The sequence below is a fragment of the Aedes albopictus genome, chromosome 3 (assembly GCF_035046485.1).
Source record: "Aedes albopictus strain Foshan chromosome 3, AalbF5, whole genome shotgun sequence".
Classification (NCBI taxonomy): domain Eukaryota; kingdom Metazoa; phylum Arthropoda; class Insecta; order Diptera; family Culicidae; genus Aedes; species Aedes albopictus.
Genome location: NC_085138.1, coordinates 54,798,656 through 54,821,066, shown reverse-complemented (window position 1 = coordinate 54,821,066; position 22,411 = coordinate 54,798,656). Strand labels below are relative to the sequence as shown.

General features: G+C 39.3%; 2 protein-coding genes across 2 annotated transcripts in view; both read right to left on the bottom strand.

Moving 5' to 3' along the window:
• The window catches only part of LOC109411329 (phospholipid-transporting ATPase ID), a 421,272-nt gene that overhangs the window by 266,597 nt on the left and 132,264 nt on the right, over window positions 1–22,411 (bottom strand). The window lies entirely within an intron of this gene.
• LOC109411373 (odorant receptor 10a-like) lies at window positions 13,215–20,814 on the bottom strand. The gene is made up of 6 exons (XM_062857266.1): window positions 20,475–20,814; window positions 20,225–20,414; window positions 19,760–20,156; window positions 14,039–14,137; window positions 13,767–13,919; window positions 13,215–13,397 (listed from the first exon to the last, which is right to left on the bottom strand). The coding sequence occupies exons 1-6, from the start codon at window positions 20,812–20,814 to the stop codon at window positions 13,347–13,349; spliced, it is 1,230 nt and encodes a 409-aa protein (XP_062713250.1). The 3' UTR covers window positions 13,215–13,346.

Sequence of the window (22,411 nt, the reverse complement as noted above, 5' to 3'; positions counted from 1 at the left end):
AAAAATTTGTGAACAACAGATCACGTTCACAAAAGATAGTCGCACTGATTTAAACTCCACATTTTCCTCAAATCATGGTAGAAATAAATAATTTTCCTTAAAATTTCGGCTTCCTTGCACCCTTTTTCGCCATAGTGTACCAGTTATAAGAAATGAATGTAACTAGTGCGAAAAGGAACCGAAGTTAAAAAATGTAACCATAACTGGTACAGGGTTCCTATCATTGGCACACGCTGTAATCAATACTAAAAGTAGTTTTGGCTCTGTTTCTACATTTTTCCTGTAAAGTATGGAAACTCAGCTGTCTTTTAACTTATTGATGAAATTCGTTTGTCTTCTCGTTATTTTTGTATAAATAGCTTTCCTTAGGTAGTGCCATAATTGGTACACGCACCCTATTAAAGTATTCCAATAAAGTTGCTATTAATAATCATATTCCGCAATGAGGAATGGGAATCATGAAGGAATCTTGTTGGACATCCCGAGAGGGAAATCTGGAGAAATCACTGTAGTAATTTCAGAAGGAATCCCTGAAGGATCTTCTGTAAGAATAGGATATAAGCTCGAGGGACTTCCGAGACCAATCCCTGGAGATATTCCGAGAGACTCACGGGAGAAATCCACGAGAGAAAACCCTTGAGGAATCATAGGAGGGAACCCTGGGGATGTACCAGAAGAAACTCCAGTAGAAATTCCTGGATGATTTCTGTAAAGAATCCTGGAGGAATGTCGTGAGGGATCTCCGAAAGAATCATTTGGGGAATAACAGAAGGAATTGTTAAAGTAATCTCATGAGATATCCGGGAAGAAATGTCGCGGGGTGAGGCACTGAATAATTTCCGGAAGAAATGCAGGGGAAAATAAAAAAAAACAAAAAACAAAAATAAAACGCCAGAAGGAATACCGACAGAAATTTTTGGAGGAATTCCAGCAGAAATCTAGCCAGAAATTCCGTCAGCATATTTTGAAGCATTGGTGAAGCCAGCTTTTTCTTCTTTCTTGCCCACTCTCCTACACAAACAAGCGAAAGAGCGTGAGGGGACGAATGGTCACTCCTTTCATCTTTTTCTTCTCATGATAGTGTAGGAGCGTCAGTTAAAAAGTAGAAAAAACTGGGCACGCTATTATTTTTTTGTGGGAATACAAACATGAATCCCAGGAGGAAACTTTTGCAGGAAACTACGGAAAAATTCTGCAAGGAATACAAGATGGATTGCTTTCGAGAGGAATTTTCGAAGAAATCTTTGAAGGAATCTTGGGAGAGGAATACCAAGTGCAATACATGAAGTAATTCAGGAGGAATCCGGGAACCAATCGCAAAAGAATCCCGGGTGAATCTCTTCTGGAATACTAGAAAAATTCTTGTAGAGATCCTGACATAAAAACCTAAAAAAAACTGGGAGGAATCTGAGAATGAATCCCGGGAGAAAACTTCAGAGGATATTTGGGATGAAACAGCGATGGAATTCCTAGAGAAATACTGAGAGCAATATATGGAATAATTCTAGAAGAAGTCTCCGAAGGGATCCCGGGAGCTGTAATACCTGGTAGTAACCCGGGAGCAATCTGAGGAAGATTCCATAGTGAGACCCTGAGAAAAGCATCCAGAAAGAATTCTAGCAGAAGTCCCAGAACTATTTCTGGGAAAACCCTTGGAGAAATCTCCAAATAAATTTAGTGAAGAATCAAAGTAGGACTCCCCGGAGGAATCTCTGGAAGCCGTGGAAGAATCAACTGAGGAATCCCAGAGAGACTCACGGGGGTAATACCTGCGGAAAGCTCAGTAGAAATCACTAGAGAAACTGTTGGAAGAACCACTTGAAGAGTTCTTGAGGAAATCTCTGGAAAAATTCCAAATTCCAATGTTGGCATGCCTGTAGTATTCATTATTGAAGAAACTCCAGGAGAAATTGCTGAAAAATATCTCGAAAAACACCTATAAATGAGGAGTATTTCTACAAGACGCGACGGAGGAATCCTCGAAGATATATTGGAAGGAGACACTATTAGGAATTCTGGATTCATTCCGGGAAGAGTTTTTGAAAAATCAAGCCTAACTTTACCAAACACCGTATCTAACAAAATTCAGGAAAGGAGAAAAACGGAGGGGAAGTTCGCTGTCTCCATAGCAACTCATACATTGAGCATATAAGGAACGTGAAAAATCCGGATATTTTTTCACAAATCATCCCCAAAGATGAGTGATACAAGTAGTCATTAACAAGATTCAGCACCTCATGTGAAAAACTCTTTTTTGTTTACATATGATACATACGGTGTTTGGTAAAGTTAGGCTTAAAATGAGGGAACCCTGTATGAATCTCGGAAAGAATTTCTTTACGAATTCTTGGGACAAATCGCAAAAGAATACTGGGAGCAGGGTTGTAAAATGTAAAAAAAAAAGTCATTTGGTTTTTTGCCTATTTCACTGCCCCCAGCAAGAAATGTTCATCGATGATATCGTTATTTCACTATAAATAATTAACATTATTGAAGGTTTGTGTTCACGGATGAAAATATGTATTAGAAATGGTAGAATTGGAAAATGTCATGACATTTTTTTTCATGACATTTCAGTGACATTTTACAATCGTGACTGGGAGGAATTCTGGAGGATAATCTTGGGAGGAATCCAGGAATGGATCCCGAGAGAAAGCTCTAGAGAATGTTTAGGAAGTGAAAGAATCCTTGAAATAAAATTGACTGCAATACATTAAGTAATTTACGATTTAAACGGCTACGCAGTCTTTTAATATGGGAAAACGAGGTTTATTATTTGCCTGACGTTTCGACACTGGGGTTTTGTGTCAACCCCAGTGTCGAAACGTCGGGCAAATAATAAACCTCGTTTTCCCATATTAAAAGACTACGTAGCCGTTTAAATCGTAGATTAAAATCCTCAGTCGATCCTCCAGAAGACATTAAGTAATTTTAAAATAAATCTCTGGAGCTATCCTATAAGTAACCCCTGGAAGAATGTGGGAAGGAATCCAGGGAAGATTCCATGCCAAAATCCTGAGATGATTCCCTGAAACAAAAGTTGCAGCAGGAGTCCTAGAAGAATGTCTGGGAAAATCCTTGGACAAAATTCCACATGAACTTTGGGTAGAATCCTCGGAGGATTCCCGGGAGAAAATTTTGGAGAAATCTCACGAGGAAGAAAGCTCTGGAGTAATCAACGGAGGGATTCTTGTGGGATTCCCGAATGAAATATTTGTAGAAATCCTTGCAGATCTCTGTAGGAATCCCTGGAAAAACTGCTGGAAAAAACGCTGGGGAAGAACGGTTCCTTAAGCAATTCCTGGAGAAATTTCAAAAGTGTTGGACTGTTTAGATATAAGGAACTCCGAGGTGAATCCCTGGACAAAATGTTCTAGAAACTCCGCAGAAATTTGTGGAGGAGTAGCAGGTGGAACCCTACTAGGAAGTCTGTAAAACCCTGTAGGAATGGTTCTACCTCTTCACCCTGAATGCCACTACCCCGAACGCCATTACCCCGAACGCCACTACCCCGAAAGCCGTTACCCCGAATGGGCCATAACCCCGAACGTCACTACCCCGAATGGGCCACTACCCCGAACGCCATTACCCCGAAAGCATATTTTTAGATGGGTTATTCTGATGATGGGTATTTTATATTTTTATTAATTTAATAACATTACTGACAGCTCTAATACCAGAAAATATCATTGTAAAGAATAACCTTAAACAAAATAATGGAATAATACGTATTAGAGATGATCTTGTATGAGATAGAGCTGTCAGCAAAGGTCCTTCAAATACTGGCTATCGATATTGGCTCATTAGACCGAAAAGACATTTGGCCAAAGTATCACTAATAAGTCTACTGATCATTAGGCGAGATCAAATAATACAAATTAAACCGGAAATAACATTTTATAGTTAGAAAAAGAAAAAACCTTTTAAGGAGGAATACACGATTTGGTTATAAAACTCAATAACAGTGTAACATGAAAAAAAAACATTCCTTAAATGTGAAAAAATGTGATTGGTTGGTTGGCCGCCAATAAGGCCTGCAAGGATATAACTAGAAAGAACAGCATATAAATTAAAGAAGGGCAAATCTCCTATGGGACCATTCATAAACTACGTAGACCGAATTTTGGTCACCTTGGTCCTCTTCTCCTCCTCATCTTAGAATTTTAAAAGACAATTACACCGTCTTCGGCCAGAGGCCGCACAGACTGTACATTACTAACATTAGACAATGGACAACACGTATAACACTCAGTGGCCCAGTGGAGTATTTTCTGTTTTGACGAAAAGTTTTCCTCGACCGGAGCGGGAATCGAACCCACACTCCGAGGCATGCGAGATACCCGACTAGATGGACATTACAAAATTATAACAAGCTGTGTTATTTTGTTACAATAAATATTTATAACAAGGGTTGTTATAAAACATGTACCGTTAGTAGTTAAAATAACAGAAATTATAACAAAGTTGCCACATGAAAAGAACAAAAATGTAATAACTTTTGTTATGATCATAACAAAAATATTACAAAACTTGTTCCATGAAATATGGTAGAATTTAACAAAATTATAACAAATTGTGTTATAATTACTTGGCAACCTTTTAGGATAAAAACTAAATTTCATACTCATTTTTGGGTAAATATTTTCAAGTGTGTTATTCTATTTTTAGAACAAGTAGGTGACATAAAAAATAGTTTCTAGTACGTTATAAAATATTCGGATCCGAACGGTATTTGAACCAAGACATCTACCATTGGTAGCAATCTGACGCCTCTGCCAATGAGGCCATCTCAACACTTGAAAAGGGCGGTGATAGAAGCTTTACTGATTCTATGTATTGCCAGTTTCCTCATTCAAAGCCTTGTTTGTCAGACGCACACGAGCGGGGTAGTATGACGTCACATTGAACTCGTTGACGTATAATAGACTTGATTTGTCGTTAGTGATTTTGTTTTAATCTATCACAATTATATCATATGCAGATATGATAACAGCGATATAATTTAGTTATATTCCTCATTTTTTTTTTAATTTTAAGCAATGAAATGGAATCTATCACATAAGGGGTCATCCATTAGGTTTATCGTCACGTTTGAAGGAGGCAGGAAGGGTTGAAAATTTCCAATTTTAACGTGACGTACATAGATGCTCCCTAAGGTCGAAGCAAAATTGGCCTCCTAAAGTGAGGTTAAGTTTTGTGAAATCCCATTTCGTATTTTAGTGATTGAGTCGTTGCAGATCAAATTTAATGTGGGATCGGGGTAGAGAAAATCATTTTATCGATAAATTTACCAAAAAATTGATGATTAAACTGATGGGGAACTGGTATTTCCCTTTCAAACTTCAAAATTTTCACGACATAACCTCTACTTTTAATCGCCAATAGTAGAATAAACAAATTCCATGTTATAATTATTTAGTTCCACTTTTACTTTCTCCATGTTCAATAACATTCACTACATACTTGGTATACTTTTTGGCGAAAATAGAACAGCAGTACTGTTTTGGTATTTATTGTAATCGATCTAATGTTTTCGCGTGTAAAGTTACGTTGTTTGTGTAAAATTCAACTCAAAATTATTGGAAGGCATACAAAACGTAAAGGGTGAGTCGTTAATTATTGTGCAAAATTTGGCTGATTTTGGTGAAATAGACAAAAAGTTACGTTAGTTTGAAAATGGCACTATAATTATCGACTCACCCTTTAGTTCCATGTAACGGAAACATTGTTCGTCCGGTCGCAAATTGCAGCACATGCAATATCCGTCGTTTAAGAAGACTTTGGGTATTATCGACAGGATAGTTCTCTTCGTCTTGAGGGTTTTATCGGCCAAATAGCCTGAAACATCCCGGTCAAACAGTGAGAGATTTGCGATATCGTATTGAATCGATGGCGATCGCTATCATCATATAAAGCACTATAAAAAAAATCCGAATCTGGCTGATACGGATGCTCACGCAGATATGACGCTTGTTTAAAACAATAAACAAACTGAGAATATACTTTTTCCAAAGTTGTATTTCTTTGTTCTTATTTAGAGTTTATCAATAAAAACAACCCATTATCATCATTTCAAGTTAGAAACTTCATTTGTTTCTACGAAATGAAGTTCACAATCTTCCTATAACTTTCAAACTGTTCGTCCAATCAAGTGAGTGATTGTTTTTGGGATATACAAATGTGTTGGACATAAATAACATAATGCTGTTGATGAATCATCAAATAACTTTTCTTACATATTGAGAGACTCATGAAGTTAAATTATAAATATCTCGGAAACGGTTACTTTCAGAAAGGTTATTACAGTAGACGTTCGGTCAGTGCAAGCGGTTTAACTGCAATGCATTTTAACTGCAAGTCCGGTAAGTGCAACAAATTTACAGTTATCGCACCACCAAATGTCAAAATGGTGCGCCATGTTAGCCCAAATGAACAGACGGATGAAGTTCACGTTCATTTAACGTCAATTGATGGTTTGTTGATACTGTCAGGCATTCCAGTTATCGGATTTTTGTTCGCTAAGTGAAACGTAAACATGTTGCAGTTATCGAACGTCTACTGTATTTTTGATATCCTACAAAAATTTAAAAATTTCACGTTGTTTACCCGACTATTTATCGCGTAATAATACAAAACAAAGGTTAACAGAGAAGAAAGAAAAGCTAATGATCTGACGAAGGGGATGTAGTATTCTAGCGCTCCGCGGTGGAATCCGACGAACCGCGGAACTCGTCAAAACTCCCGCTCGCGCGCTGCGCATGAAACGTCCGTCCGACACAAATTTAGTTAACAAACTGAAGTGCTTTATGTCCCGCAATCAATGATGCCGAGTCCACACACTCCCATCTGTTTATCTCCCTCTCGCACACTTCTCAATCATTTCATCCCATTCAATTCACGCGTCGATCACATCATCAACGGCTGCCCTCTCTCGGTTCATTCGAGCGCACTCGAACCGAAGACAGACACGGATAAGCTTTGGCTTCGAAAGCCCAAACCAAAAGCTTTCCACGCAAGCTTTGGCACGCAATACACTGACCAAAATAGCGTGATCGACTTATTGATGTGATGCTAATTTAAATGGTTATTTTTCATTATCAACATTGAACCTACTAAACATAAAATGAATAGAATGCTAAATATGACAACTTAGTATTCCCTATATTGATAAACATAAATAATTTGATATACAATCTTCGCTCACTACAGGGGACATTTGTCAATGCTTACTTGTTTTGTTTCACACCAGACAAGACTAACTAATGCTTACATCCGACAAGCCATGCTGATCTCCCAACAGTTTTTTTTTTATTTCACTTCCAGCTGTAATGATATCGCATTACAATAGTAGCTTCAAAGCACTGCTGGTTTGGGAAGATTTTGGCAGATTATAACTAAATGATAAGAAGTTGTTTTGTTGCATTTTTTTTTAACAAATATGACACCGTCCCCAAACTACGCGTCGCTCAAGGGAGAGGGGAATGAACAACCGAGCGTTACGGTCCATACACAAATTTTAGGACTTTCATACAAAAAGCGTAATGGAAGAGGAGGGGAGTTTTAACATGACGATTTTAGCGTTGCGTTCTAAATGAATACTATAAGTTTTGTTTTATGGCTTTTGGCTCGAGTGGTCAATATTACAAAAATTATCACGCTTTTTCGCGTCAATACAAAAATAGCCCAACAAATTTTGAAATTATTTTGTTACAAAATGTAGCAAATATTACAATAAATGTGTTACGAAATTTTGTTATTGGCAATTATTTTAATATGCATAATGTAACAAATGCTGTTATATATCTGTTTGAATAAATAATATAAGTTTTGTTATAGTTTTGTTTTTAAAATAATAACAAATTTTGTTACAATTTTGTTATGGTTATTCACATATACGAATCCTTACAACAAAATTATATCAAATTGTGTTATTTCTAACAACGGTTGCAATAATTTTGTTGTAATCTTGTTAGGAGCGTCTGGTCGGGTACCTAAACGACTAACGCCGCTAATCGCTTGACCACGATTTCCACGATTTGTTCATACAAAAATTTGTAAATTTGTATAGAGCTTAGAATTTGGATAGACCCTCTCCTACTTACATAGTTTATGCACGGCCCCTATACATAAATCTGCAAAGAGCAACATGGCTACCAAACAACTCTGTAACAATATAAGTCGAAAGAACAGCCCAACTTCAAAAGAAGGAAAAACACAAGATGGAATTAATAGAGATATGTCGCCAATCAACACGGTAACGACGTAACTAGAAAGAACAGCCTATGAATTAAAGAAGGGCAAATCTCATATACAGTAAGCAGCTTTCACTACCAGTAAACTATATAAGTGCAGCTAGAAGAACAGCCTTTCATAAAAAGAAAAGCTACAGTTTAGTCGAGTTGATCATCAAAATCAAAAGAAACTCAAAAGAAATCTAGTTGCCAGGTTGGCCGCAAGTAAATTCTGAAAAATTTTACTTGAAAGAACAGCCTATTATTCAAAGAAGAACAAATCCGCTATGGAGTTAGTTATTCGTCTGCAAATAAACTACGTAACACTCAAACTCGAAAGAACAGCTTCTGATAAAAAGAAGGAAACATTTCTATAAAGAAATTAACAGTTTGGCTACCAAACAACTCTGCAATAGTACACGGTTGGAAACTGCAAACTCAAAAGAACAGCCTATTTTTAAAAGAAGGCAAATATTTGAAGAAGTGTAGTTTGATAACCAGCACAATCGTTTGCCACCAGTTACAATCGTGCTTGAGGCCAACCAACTTTTAAAAGAAGGGAAAATGTCAGTTTGAAATACTTGTAGTTTTTATAGCCATAGCAATAAGTTCAAAAGAGCAGCTAGTTTAAAATATGGAAAATTTGTCTTTACTTGTCTTCTTAATTTCATTGCGTTTGCTGCTTTCGTTTTCACGAACCTTACTTTTGCATGAAGCACAACATACCGAAACCTAAGGGAAACGGAACTTATCTTAGGGGCTGTCCATGAACCACGTGGTCATTTTTTTGGAACTTTTTAACCCCCCCCCCCCCCGCGTGGTCATTGGTCCATACAAATTTTTTTATTTGTCCATACAAAATGGTCATTGGCCGAAACCCCCCCCCCCCCCCCCCTCATGACCACGTGGTTTATGTACAGCCCCTTAAACAATGTGCTCCCATTGTCATGCTATCTAGAACGAAGTAAATAAGAGCTATTTGATTTGTGTTTTATTTTTATATTTTTTTTACTCGTTACAAAAAGAAAACGGAAAAAATCGGTACCTAAATCGTCTGTTTAAGAATAGAATTTACATAGGGGCATAGGATGGAGAAGAGTATTCATACCTACACTAGTTACTGATTACCCTTTTCTAACTTATAACCACCTTCATCAACTTCTAATCGGTCACCACTTTTTTGGTGATCTCCTGAACGATTCGGGGTAATGGCATTCGGGGTAGTTTCGTTCGGGGTAATGACGTTCGGGGTAATGGGGTGGAGCCGTAGGGATACAAAGAAGAACCCATGAAGGTTTTCTGAAGGAAACCACGGAGGAGCTTCAGGATGCATTTTGGGGTGGAAACTCTGTAGAAAACTCTGAAACTTGATTCCGTTAAAAAATTCTGTGGGAATTCCTAAAGGATCCTTGAAAGGATATCTTGTACAGTATGCGGCAGGAAAAAAATGCGTAACTGTTTTTCAACTTCAAGCATCATTTTCATCCATTCGACGTTAACCAATGTATGCTTCAAATCAAAAATTAAAAATTAAAAAAAAATCCGTTATGGTCACTAACCTTTACAAGACGGCGCCTGATGCTGAAGACAATCAGAATTTCCAAGCCACTAAAAGTACGCGACCTGTGTAAATTAAATATGTGATGAAACAAAAAAAAAATCTCTATAATATCATAAAATATATGTCCTTATTTCATCTAGTATGTAAAACTACATGGCTCTGGATTAGTATGGCCTAGTTTTTCATCGAATTGAAGCTATTTTTGTCTTATGACCATTGGGCGCGCTGTTTATTGATACCCACTTTTGAGGCTTGCATTATCACATGTTAAAAAATCAAACATCTTTATTTTTGTTTGTTGTGCTAAAATATAGACATTGACTAATACACTGTCTTAAAAAAAAAAATAGTCTTATATATCCCATACTGAACATGATATAGCACCTTGAACTTTTCGCATTTTTTCCTGCCGCACCCTGTATATTCCCGAAAATATTTTTTGTAAGAATTCCTGAGGAAATTTTGAGAGGAATCTCAAAAGGCATCTCTAGAAGAACAACTAAAATAATCCTGGAAAGATTCCTGACATGAATCCCGGGAAAAAAATCGAAAGTAATCCGGAAAATCGGAATGAAACATGAAATAAATCTCTGGTAGTGAACCGGGATGGAATTTCTGAAGAAATTTGTAAGGGAACCCCGGGAGGTGTCCCTCGGTAAATCACGTGAAGATTTTTTGAGAAATTTTGGGACAAATCCCAGCAAGGCTCTCTGAATTAATTCTGGGAATAATAAGTGAAAAAATCTTAAAGGAATTCCCGTGGACGTTCCAGGGGCATTTTCGAAGATTCATTACTCAAATGGAATCATTTTATTACTTGAATTGATTACAGGGATGCAAAGCAATTTAAAAGGTGTGGAGAGTTTAAGGCAAAGTTGTACGGGATTTCGGAGGGGCTTCCAAGGAATTTCAGGGGGTTTTCATAGGCATTGCAGAGCATTTCACGGTGTTCCTTAGGAGTTTTAGAAGGGTTTACAAACTTTCAGGTGAGCTTCAGGGAGGGTTCAAAGGGTTTCAGCGTTTTAGGGGTCTGATATCCCCCTAAAGGACAGACTTGTTAGAATCCCAACATGGCCGCCACAATGGCCGATTTTGGGACCTACTCACGATTTCGAGGGCACAAATCACTTCGTAAACAAAACCAGCGCACCTGATCTTCTAATTTTGAGCTTATTACAAGTGAGCAAGAACAGAATAATGAAATTCATTGTTGTTTGAAGCTTGCTTCTTGAGATTTGTGCGTCTGAAGTTCTGATGCACTGTTGAAGCGGGATTTCAAGACGTTTGTCCTTAAGGGGGCTTCATAGGCTCTCATATGAACTCAGGTTGGTAGTGGAGGAGGCAGTTCAGGGATGTTTTAAGGCGTTTTAGACTTCAGCGGAATTTTAGCATGCTTCATAGATTCTCAGGTGAGCTTCTGAAAAGTTTTAGGACGTTTCAGGGGGCTTCACGGGTAATTAAAAAGCTTGAGGAGGGCGTCATGTAGAGAGGGGTTTCAGAGGCATTTCAAGATGTTTCAAAGCATTTCAGGGCCACAGGGGTTTTAGGTGGCATTACATAGCTTCAAAGTGAGCTTCATGGGAGTTTCAACTTAAACGTATTTCAGGAGATTTCAAGGCGAATAAGGAGGTTTCAGAGGGGTTTTCAGGAAGCTTTGTAAGTTGAGCTTCAGGAAAATTGAAGAGGCGTTTCAAAGAGGGTTTGAGGCGTTTCAGTAGATTTCAAAAGGGGTTTCAGGTGCTTCACAACCTTTCAAGCCAACAACAGACTGATATAGGTGGGTTTCAGAGGTGTTTTAGAGATGTTTCAGAGGTGTTTTTTGAGCTTCTCAAGCTCTCAGATGAGCGTCAGAGGGATTCCAGAGGCATTTCAAAACATTTCGTGGACATTCACGGGAGTCCTCGGACACTCTTGGACAGTCATTAAACACATTGTTTGATAACACATTAGAGTGGGTCAATGTTATATCCCTTTCGTGATGAACCAGCACAATTGTACTGTTCAGTGATAACAGATTTGCGTATTTTTTCATCTATTTAGTCTTTATGTGATGTAAATTGTTTCAATAATTCAGCCATTACTTATACTTGTATGTGTGCAAACAAACTTTTGTTTACGTTGCCTATGGGATTTACCATAATAAGTTAAACAAAAGGTGGACAACAACCGTTAAACATGAAAAAGTTTTATATGTCGCATGTTTTTTATTTCCGTTTTATCTAATTAGTCAACGCTAGAAATCTAAAGACAAAGAGTAGTTCTTTTAAATGAGGAAAAACAAATGTCGTTTCGTTGGGTAATCTAAGAGTTCTAAAGAGCCAAAATTGAGCTATTTGTATGCAGATTGCTACGGAATAAAGTTTTTACGATTCATATTAGCGTCCAACACAATACTTGCATGAACAGTTTTGTAGAAGACGTCATCTTAAGCTTCATTATTACGATTCATTTATCCCAGTCTCTTTTGGCCTCAGCTTACCCTACGATGGTTCTATCGCCCTGCAGCACTTCGCATGACACCGTCCGTCGTCATCGACGGATGGATTCCGCGTGACCACATGCAGACAGGTAGGTATTGCTTATTCCGAGAGGCTGATTCTTCATAACGCACAACGATTTAGCCTGGAGCCACTCGAAATGTACTGATCTCTGGGTGGTGGAAACCGTCTGTCTGGGTGCGGTTTTACTCCTGCTGCTGCTGCTGCACCTAGTCTATAGGCAGGTGCTGGCTCCTGCTGCAGTGTGATAATGTCTTCCGGGCACCAGGTAGGTAGCCGTTGTTTAGAATGTGAATCCTCTAGGCTAGGACAAGAAGCGCCATCATCGGTGTTGCGCGGTGCAGTGCATAGTGCAGTTTAGTTTGTGTGGAATGGAGTATAATGCAGTGGGCAGGACCCGTGCCGTGGTGTGGTTTTACTTTGTGTGAAAGTCGGGCACTTTTCCTCGGAAATGGGTTAGATATTATCTGCTGTATGAGTTGCTGGCATCATTAGTGTGAGCATTTAATAGGTGTAGATGGTGAAGCGACGATAGGCAAAGTCATCGTGTTTGAATTTAACATTGAAGTTTCGAAGGATTAAAGGCTATTTTCAGAAGATGAGAATACTGCTGGTAGGCTAAGCTAATACCAAGTTCGTTGCTATGGTTCACTATGGCTTAGAAATTCAACTGTGCTATCCCAAATGCTCTGGCTTGACAGATGTACAGTCAGAAAAAAAGAAGATAGCAAAGCAGGCAGGCCAAGTCTCAGTGGAAACGTAGACCCAGAATGGAGAAGAATTAGAATCTCTTGAAAAAGGTGAGAATTCCCTGAAAGACTTGCAATTTTTAGGAGAAAATTGGGGATTTCGTAAATATGTAAGTTGATGACTCCGTTAGAATAACTAGAATTTTAGTAGAAGCTACAGGAAAAGACATTTTCATATATTTTTATGGTATACTTAGTAAATTGTAGTCCATTCTAATTCATTCATGTATTTGAAGAAGCGGTGCTGTATTCAAAACATTAGTGCATAGCACTGAATTAAAACTAATTGATATATTTTGTTGTAATTTCACAAAAAGGTTTTCATCAAGGCCACATAAGATCCAGCAGTCCGAAGAATCTAGAAACAAAGAAAAGTAAAAAATGAATATTTATTTAATGTAAGTACCATGCCAAGTGCGACAAATGTGTAATGTAAGGTGTAAAAGCGTGTAATGTAGCAATGATTGCCGAAAGTTTTTTCATTGACATGAGTGAAATGATTTAAACTACCAATATTAAGTAATTGAATACTCCAGTAGCATAATGGACCCTTTCACGTATAAAAGAGTATCCACAATACGCTGCTTGAATAACATCGAGTACACAGTCTGGTTACTGCATAGCTACGCCTTTTTTCAGGCTACCAAGTGCGAGATTTATCGTCACAGTAGCATTTCTACTACCAGTACCGCACACACTGTAGCTAAAACCACGTCCAATCAATTACCGTTGAAAATGTAACAACCGAAGCTTCAAAGAACGGCACATCGACGCGGGATGGCTTTTGTGCGCGAAGCATCATCATCTGGATAATCTGCCGGACGTTCTTTCGATAGCGATACCAGGGAAAATCGTACGCGGTCCGGTTTAGTTCCTCACTCTGCAATGGAATCAATAGGAAGAGAGTTACAATGCAGTGGCCCCTTAGTCCGTTTGAACCAATGCTGGGTGCAATTAGAGTTTGTGTGCCTAGGCTCTTTGTGTGTGTGATGTACTCACCTCCTCCATCAGTTGCGTTCCTCCGTACGAATAGAGGTAAATCTCCGTCAAAATGCCCAGCGAGTACCATACGAAGATGAGTTTATTGGGTCCTTCCGCCTAAATTGGGTCCAATTATTACGCAACTTTCGTTTCAATCAGTGACACATATTAGGGCAGTTCAAAAGCGGGAATTCGTTGCGAACTAGGATGTTGTTTGATCTTTTGAGATGGAATTTGGTTCCGTATCTTGAGCTTTTCCAGTAAATATCGTTTCGTTATACTTCAAGAAGTTTGTCAATACGAAGGTTACATGATAGAGAGTTTGTTACAAATATCTCGTTTTCGTATTTTTTTTTTGCTCCGCTAAAAAGATGAAGCGCTATACTGCCGTTCTACTCATAATTGTCCCATGTTCCCGTATAACATGGGACAATCATGCGTAGGACGGCAGTATAGACGGTATAGAAAATAACGATAACTATGGCAACGGCAACCACGGGGCATTAAAAGGGGAAAGTAAGGGGTGATTACAGGAGAATTTCAAAGGGATTCCAGGGGGTTGTAGGTTTTTTGAGGGTGTCAGGGGTGTATACGGGCACTCAAAGGAGTTTCAGAAGGGTACCTGGAGGTCTCAAGAGCGCTTCAGGGGCTCCCAGGGGGTTTCATGCAGTGAACCGTACAGAACTTTTTTGAATATCGTCGTATTCCTTTTACCGTCATGACTAATGTTGCCTACGACCGGTACACACAGGTTAGGGGCTGTCCATAAACCACGTGGTCATTTTTTTGGGACTTTTCAACCCCCCCGTGTGGTCATTTGTCCATACAAAATTTTTAATTTGTCCATACAAAATTGTCATTGACCGAACATCACTCCCCCCCACCCCCTTCCCCCCCCCCAAAGACCACGTGGTTTATGGACAAGCTCTTACTGCAGAACCAGAATTGTGAAAATGTAGGGGTGTTTTTGGGGGTCTGATGGAGTTTCAAACGATTTCGCTTTACACGGAGTTAGAGGGGGTTTTAGGGAGATAATAAGTCAAAGAAACTTTGAACATGATTTAAAAGAAACTTTTTCAAAAAAAAAATGTATGTAAACTTAACCCAAAGTTGCCAAATTTTCTAAAAAATGAATATCAACTTACGGCAGTGTCGCTGGAAATTGGGTCGACCAAATTTTAGGATGAGAGCGGTAATATGACCCATTTTCTATTTGCTTTCAACTGCTTTTTACAGAACTTAGCTAAAAAATCTAGAAAAAAAGTTTTTAAGTAAATTAAATTTGGGTTCACTCCTCAATATAATGTATCAGCCAAAAGTTTGGGGTCACTTTCGTAAGACATGGAAAAGTGATTTGGTGATAACTTCGTCATCTATAGTTCAATTTTAATTCTTTTTGGCTTATTTCAAAGATAATTAACTAAATTTACGTTTGATGTCTTTAACTTAACGTATTTAACAATTTTTGTATATGAAAATGTTATGTAAAGTTAACACATCTCACCACACTTCAAAAAATGAGGCAATTTACGTAAAGTTTTAGTATGTAAATTTCAACAAATATGTGTGGTTCAATGTCTATGCAGTAAGTATCATTCATTAAGTTTCAAATAAGCCAAGAAGAATTAAAATTGAATGAAAGATGATAAAGATATCAACAAATCACTTTTCCATGTTTTACGATAGTGACCCCAAATTTTTGGCCGATGACATCAAGGATTAATTTACTTAATAACTTTTTTTTCTAGATTTTTTAGCTAAGTTCTGTAAAAAGCAGTTGAAAGCTAATAGAAAATGGGTCATATAACCGCTCTCATCTTAAAATTTGGTCGACCCAATTTCCAGCGACACTACCGTAAGTTTATATTCATTTTTAGTAAATTTGGCAACTTTGGGTTAAGTTTACATACAATTTTTTTTGAAAAAGTTTCTTTTGAATCATGTTCAAAGTTTCTTTGACTTATTATCTTTTGAATGAGACCTAGGGTTCTGAAGTCGGACGCGAATTGGCGAAGATATGGACCTAAAAAAATGACATGTTTTTGAGGGGGTGACCCCAAACTTTTGATCGGGAGTGTACGTTCAAAATTTGAGCTAAATCGATCAAGCCTAAGGGGCGCTCAACAGGCTTGAATTTTAAGTCAATAAGTGTGGGCAACCCTGGTCCTGACATTACTGTAATCTCTTTGAAAGTCTTTTTCAAAGTCCTTTAGCTCCTGAGACCCCTTTACAAAACCCTACAAACCCCGTGATACCACTTGAAACGCCTCTGAAAGGCCTTTAAATGCCCCTGAATCCTCCATATTCTCATTGAAAGTCCTTTAGCAGTTCCAGAAACCCCACTGAAACGATCATGATTTGAAATACTTCGAAACGCCCCTGAATCCTGTACAATCCCATTGAAACGACCTTGAAATCATCATTATCACTTTGAAATACCGTAAACCGGGGTCAAATTGATCTCCGGGTCGAAGTTGTTCAGATGTTTTTCAGTTAAATAAAGCACACTTTATATAGGGGAAATTACCTATTCTCGGCAGTTTTGTTCTCTTCGTCTTGGGGGTTTTTTTGAGCCCTATTGAACTCAGAGTTGGCTTCAAATCCTTCCCAACTAAGCTGAATGATATGGCCAAGTTTCAGGCAATTTGGTTGACAAAAACCCCCCTTGACGAAGAGAACAAGCCTGCTGATAATACCCAATATCACCCTAGTATCCTTACAAATATTGGATCGTATCAGATTTCAACGGCACGATACTTGTAAGAAAACCATTCAAAGTATGCTTTACCTAACCGAAAAACGTCTGATCATTTTCAACCCAGAGATCAATTTGATCCCTTTTTGCGGTACCCTTGAAGCCCCTTGGAACGCCGTAGAAAAGGCATGAGAAACCTTCTGAAACGCACCTGAAAACCCCTTGAAATGCCTCTGAAATACAATCAAACGCTCAAAAAATGCTATCATTTCAAACGCTGAAAAGCTCCTAAAACTTCTAGGAACGCCCTTATAACGTTTCTGAAACCCTTTAAAACTATTTGAAATGTCTCTGAATCTCCTTGTAACGCCTTTTAAAGGCTCCTGAGACCCCCTCCCCAAAATCACCCTTAAACACCTTGAAGTATCTCTGAAACTAAATACTATTGAATCACCCTAAAATCCCCGTAATGCCATTGAAACTTTTGCCAAACTGGGAGCTATCGCTACAAACGCAGCCCGGCGAATGCGTGGCCGAGTGATCGTGGTTGAATTGATTACACAGCGTAACAAAAATTAACTTTTGGTCTGTCTCAAAAGCAAACTTATGTGTTTCTGACAGATTTTGGGCCGCTGAATCCGAATCCGGGCTCAAATTTGCTCTAGCACGTCACAATTTCGAGCTATACCTCAATTTTTAGGGCAAAATGCGCATTTTGGGCTTTTTTGACTGCCAGCCATTTAGCATGGAAATATTTTTTTTAAGCAATCAAAAGGTTAATTGGTCAATTAACATCTAAACTAACGACTCATGCAAAATATTTTGTTTTATCAAATAAAATTTGATAGATTTAAGCATTTTATGTTAGTAAGTAAACTTGCATGCAACTTTTGGAGGGTGCATGTATGGGAAATATCGTACCTCACATAAATCGCTTAAAACTATCAAATTCGATTTGGTATAACGAAATATTTTGCATGAGTCGTTAATTTAGATGTCAATTGACCAATTTACCTTTTGATTGCTTAAAAAAATATTTCCATGCTTAATGGTTGGCAGTCAAAAAAGTCCGAAATCGCATATTTTGCCCTAAACATTGAGGTATAGCTCGAAATTCTGACGTGCTGGAGCAAATCTGAGCCCAGATTTGGATTCAGCGGCCCAAAATCTGTCAGAGACACATAAGTTTGCTTTTGAGACAAAAAAATGTTGCGCTGTGCTAGCGAATGCGGCGAAACGCAACATTAGGGTGGGGCTAATTTTAAAAAATCTCTCCGGAATATGATTTCCCAAGTGGAAAGTGATCTGCCAGTCGAAATAAGTAAGCTGTACAAAAATGAGCGATTTCGGTTGATATTTAGGGGTGGCGCAAAGGGTGAGAAAAATGTCATATTTTGGTATATAATCCAATAAATACCCAATTACGACGTTTTTTTTTTCAAATATCTCAGAAATCAGTAGACATATCGCAATTTTGAGCACAAATTTGGCCCAATTGGGTTCTGGAATCACCGATTTAGTCTAGAAATGTTTTGTTTGGATATAAAATTTGAAATGTTTTTTGAAAGTTTCTTCTAGCAAAAATTTCACTTAAACCCTTTGCGCCACCCCTAAATATCAACCGAAATCGCTCATTTTTGTACAGCTCACTTATTTCGACTAGTAGATCACTTTCCACTTGGGAAATCATATCCCGGAGAGATTTTTTGAAATTAGCCCCACCCTAACGCAACATCCACATCAGTGGACATGAGTGACTGTGGTGATAGAAGACAAGGCGATTTTGCTTCCAGGTGGGAGTTGCTCTGAACTTCGAAACAGTGAACAAGTAGGTGGCCGTGACGGTTGTTATTTCTGCGGTTTCTACGGTAAAATACCGATTGTGTGGACCCTTATCTGGTACTGAGATGTCTGGTACAGTTTCTCCCCATGTGTGGTGTGGACCGCGTCGGACTTCGACCGGCAATACGAACCGACCGCATGGCCTTACCGACCCTCCGACAGCGTGTCTACTTCATGAATCGAACCTAGCCTACCGATCGATCTTGGCCCTCTACCTCAACAGTGTGATCAAACCGACCCTTCCTAGTAGAGACCGAATCCCCAGTGGCGAGTAGGCCTAGTACGACAAGCCTCGTTGAACTTTGTCCGGCAAAACCAACCGATCGCGTGGCCATACCTAAACTCCGGAACCGAATGAAGCGGCCGTTGTTGGCTCAAGACCAGCCTCTTTGGGGCTTAGGCCAGTCCCCGTCTGAGACCACGCAACTACTCCCGGGGTCAAATTGTTTCAATCCCATGCTGCGAAACCCCTAAAGTCCCTCTGAAACTCTTGAAACGCTCTGAAACGCATCCATAATCCCCTGAACACCTGTAGAACTCACCTAAAAGCATTCAAAACGCTGATACGCTCTGGAACGCATTAAATGTATTGAAAAGTTTTGAAACGTCTCTGAAGCCCTCTTGGAGCCCTCGTGGAGCCCCCTTCAATTCCTCTGAAACGCATTAAAATGCTTTGAATTGCCTCCAAAACCCCTTTGAACCCAAATAACCAAAAGTTGTGCTTACCATGACAAAATGCACTTTCAAGTTCCACGAAGTTCAGATAAAATTCCGAATGGAACTTTCTGGCTGCTGAACCCTTTGGACCCGAATAATTTTGCCACTGCTGTCGCACCCTCGCTGGTCTCGAATACGTTTGTTATGAGGTAATTCTCGCTGAGACCGGCCCACTATTTACACTTTGTCTTCAAAACTGTTTAAGGTGCCGATTTTCTGAAAGTCCTCGCTAAAAAAATAAGTTTAATGCATTTGGTTACTCAAATTGATGGACCCCCCGTTAGTTAGAGCCACAACAATTTTTGCAGACCCCTCGATTTTGGTCAAATGGTGGCTCATTTAAACCGTTATAACTCGAAAGTTTCTCCAAAAACCATCTCAAAACAAATTGTTGTTGAAAAGAGAAAAGATAGAGCTTCTATATTTTGAACTGCCCTATCGTCACATTCACCTCCAAATACAACCCCTACTGGACAGCACCTCACGGGACTCACCTTCATGACCGTGATACAAGCGATGCCAATCTTGATGGCTGCAATGGTAAAACTGGCAAACACATTCTGCAAAAATAGACGCGACATCTCCTCGGTGGTATCAATCGTCCGGTTGTGTCGCTGGGCAATCAGTTTCAGTTGCTCGAAAACGTGGTCGTTTTCCTCGGCGGTGACCTCGCCCGTGCCGCGATGATGGTCGCTCTCAACGGAATTGCCCAAAGCTTCCAGTTCCTGCTGCACGATGCGGTACTGACTCGAAATCAGTAGACAAACACCGATGAACAAACCGTCACCACCGGCCATCATGAAGATGGGTGGGTAGGCAATGTAGCACATGATCAGGTAGGTTATCTCAAAGACGGGCGATTTGCAGTAGTCAAATGGGAGTCTGAGTTGTTGGAGGGATTTTTGTTAATCAAAGTTCATTTTCAACATATGAATTGACTTGACACTCACGCCAATTTAAACGGTAGAATGTAAATTCTAGGTTCATCCGGTTGCTTCATGAAATGAAATAGCATCGCAGCTACCGGAAGCAGGCAGTAGAATACGCACGTCAAGTGTGTGAACATCAGTTCCCAGTAGGTAAATTGGTATCCCCAGTAGGTTGCCCATAGATTTACTTTCTTTTCACGAGGTTCTTCTCCTAAACACAATAATCTGGCACTATTAATCAAATATTTTCCGACACGATCAAACTACTCACGGTCAAACCACCCTTTCAACTTGTCCAACAGCTGCTTCAGTTGTTTCCGCTTCCAGATCAAGATGCAACACTTCAGGATTCCACCAAAGCGGGACGGCGTTGGACAGATGCCCTCCAGTGCCGGCTGAAGATCCCCCTCGCCGATTTTGATCCACGCGTGCTTACCCTCCCAGTAGATCAGCATCACCTGGGACCAGTAGTGAAAGAACAGCACCAAAAGCATCCCCCAATGGGCCAATCGGTCATCTCCCGGGTAGTAACCGAGAACGCGAAACAGGCGCTTCTGCAGCTGGAACGGTCGATATTGGGCGGGACCCTCGGCGAAAGCAAAACGGGACATTGTTAAGGATATGTTTGATTGGATGATGCCGGAGGGAACTAGACTTCGATTCTTAAACTAATTGAATTTATAGGAAATGATGATTCCTTTCTGATAGACTTGAGTTTAAATTGTTGGCATGGTTTCACTCGGCGGTAAACGAATGCACCCCATTTAATGCATATACGGTGTTTGTGAGAGAATGTGTCAACAGGTTGCAACCTGTAGGAGAATGATTAATAACGGGTTTCATGGTTTAGCATTCAATGGTTACGGCAGGATGCAGTGATTTTTAACCCAATTATGAAATATGAATGGGCTCAATGGGATAAGACATGCCACGAAGTAATGCAACGGGTATCAATCAATACTCATATCAAGGACAAGTGGATTTTGATGGATATCAGATAGCTATTGGAAATACATTGGTGGTCATAACTTTATTAATTGTCAAATTTAGGTAGTTTAGGACCTGCTGCAATAAACTAAAAATATACTGAGCTTTTCATAAACTTTTGTTTTTCATTATTTCAACAGAGGTTACAGGCATTAATTCAGGAATTTCATCTAGGAATTCCTTTAGGAACTCCTTCTAGGGGTTCCTTCAGGACTCCTATCGAAGGGTTTCTCCATATTTTATTAATGGATTCTTTTAGGGGACTCTTAGTTAAGTCTGGTATTCCTTCGAGAATTTATTCTCTGGGAGGGAATTCCAAAGAATTTGATCAAGGGAGTTCTACAAGGTTTCCTTAGGACATTTATAAAGAGAAAGCAAGGGAACTCCTGGACGATTCCTTCTGGAAGATTCCTATTGGCCACTTTTGGAAGAATCCTTAAAAGAACTTATGAACGATTCCTTGCGAAAAAAAATCCTGTGAGAGAATTTCGCAAGGAAATTTGGAAGGATTCTCAGATAGAGCACCTGGAGAATATCAGAATGAACTCCTGGAGGTTTCCACAAGACGGGTAGGGTCTTTGATGTTGCTGAAGATTTGTTTGGCGTTTTTGCCTTCCTCGTACACTAAGTGTACTGGAAAGGCTATATGATCACTCCAAAAACGACTTTTTTATAGATGACCCGGAGGGTCAAGTCACATATACCAATCGACTCAGCTCGACGAATTGAGGTGATGTCTGTGTGTGTATGTGTGTATGTGTACAAAAAAAAAACACATCACTTTTTGGCAGTAAACCTCAACTGATTTTAATGACCGACGGTTCATTCGACGCAGAATCTGGTCCCATTGCTTCCTATTGAAAATGGTTCGAACCGGTCCAGCCGTTCCGGAGTTATGGCCATTTACGTGATCCGGACCAGTGCCCTTGGAAGGGGCCATACATAAAAATGTAACAAACACATATATGCGACACATCGAACTGCGGCATTTTGGATAACCTGATGAACAGTTAGCAAGAAAACAGTCTCAAACCATATCTGAACCGGTTGTGTTCCGGAACCGGTTCCGGATGTCTCGCCGGAAGTGGCCAAATATAAAAGTGAACCAAACCCATGCATGCGATATATCTAAGCGCGACTTTCTTGATAACCGAAAGAAAGCTTGGTAAAAAAAATACTCAGACCTTATCTGAACCGCTAGTGTATCGGAACCGGTTCCGG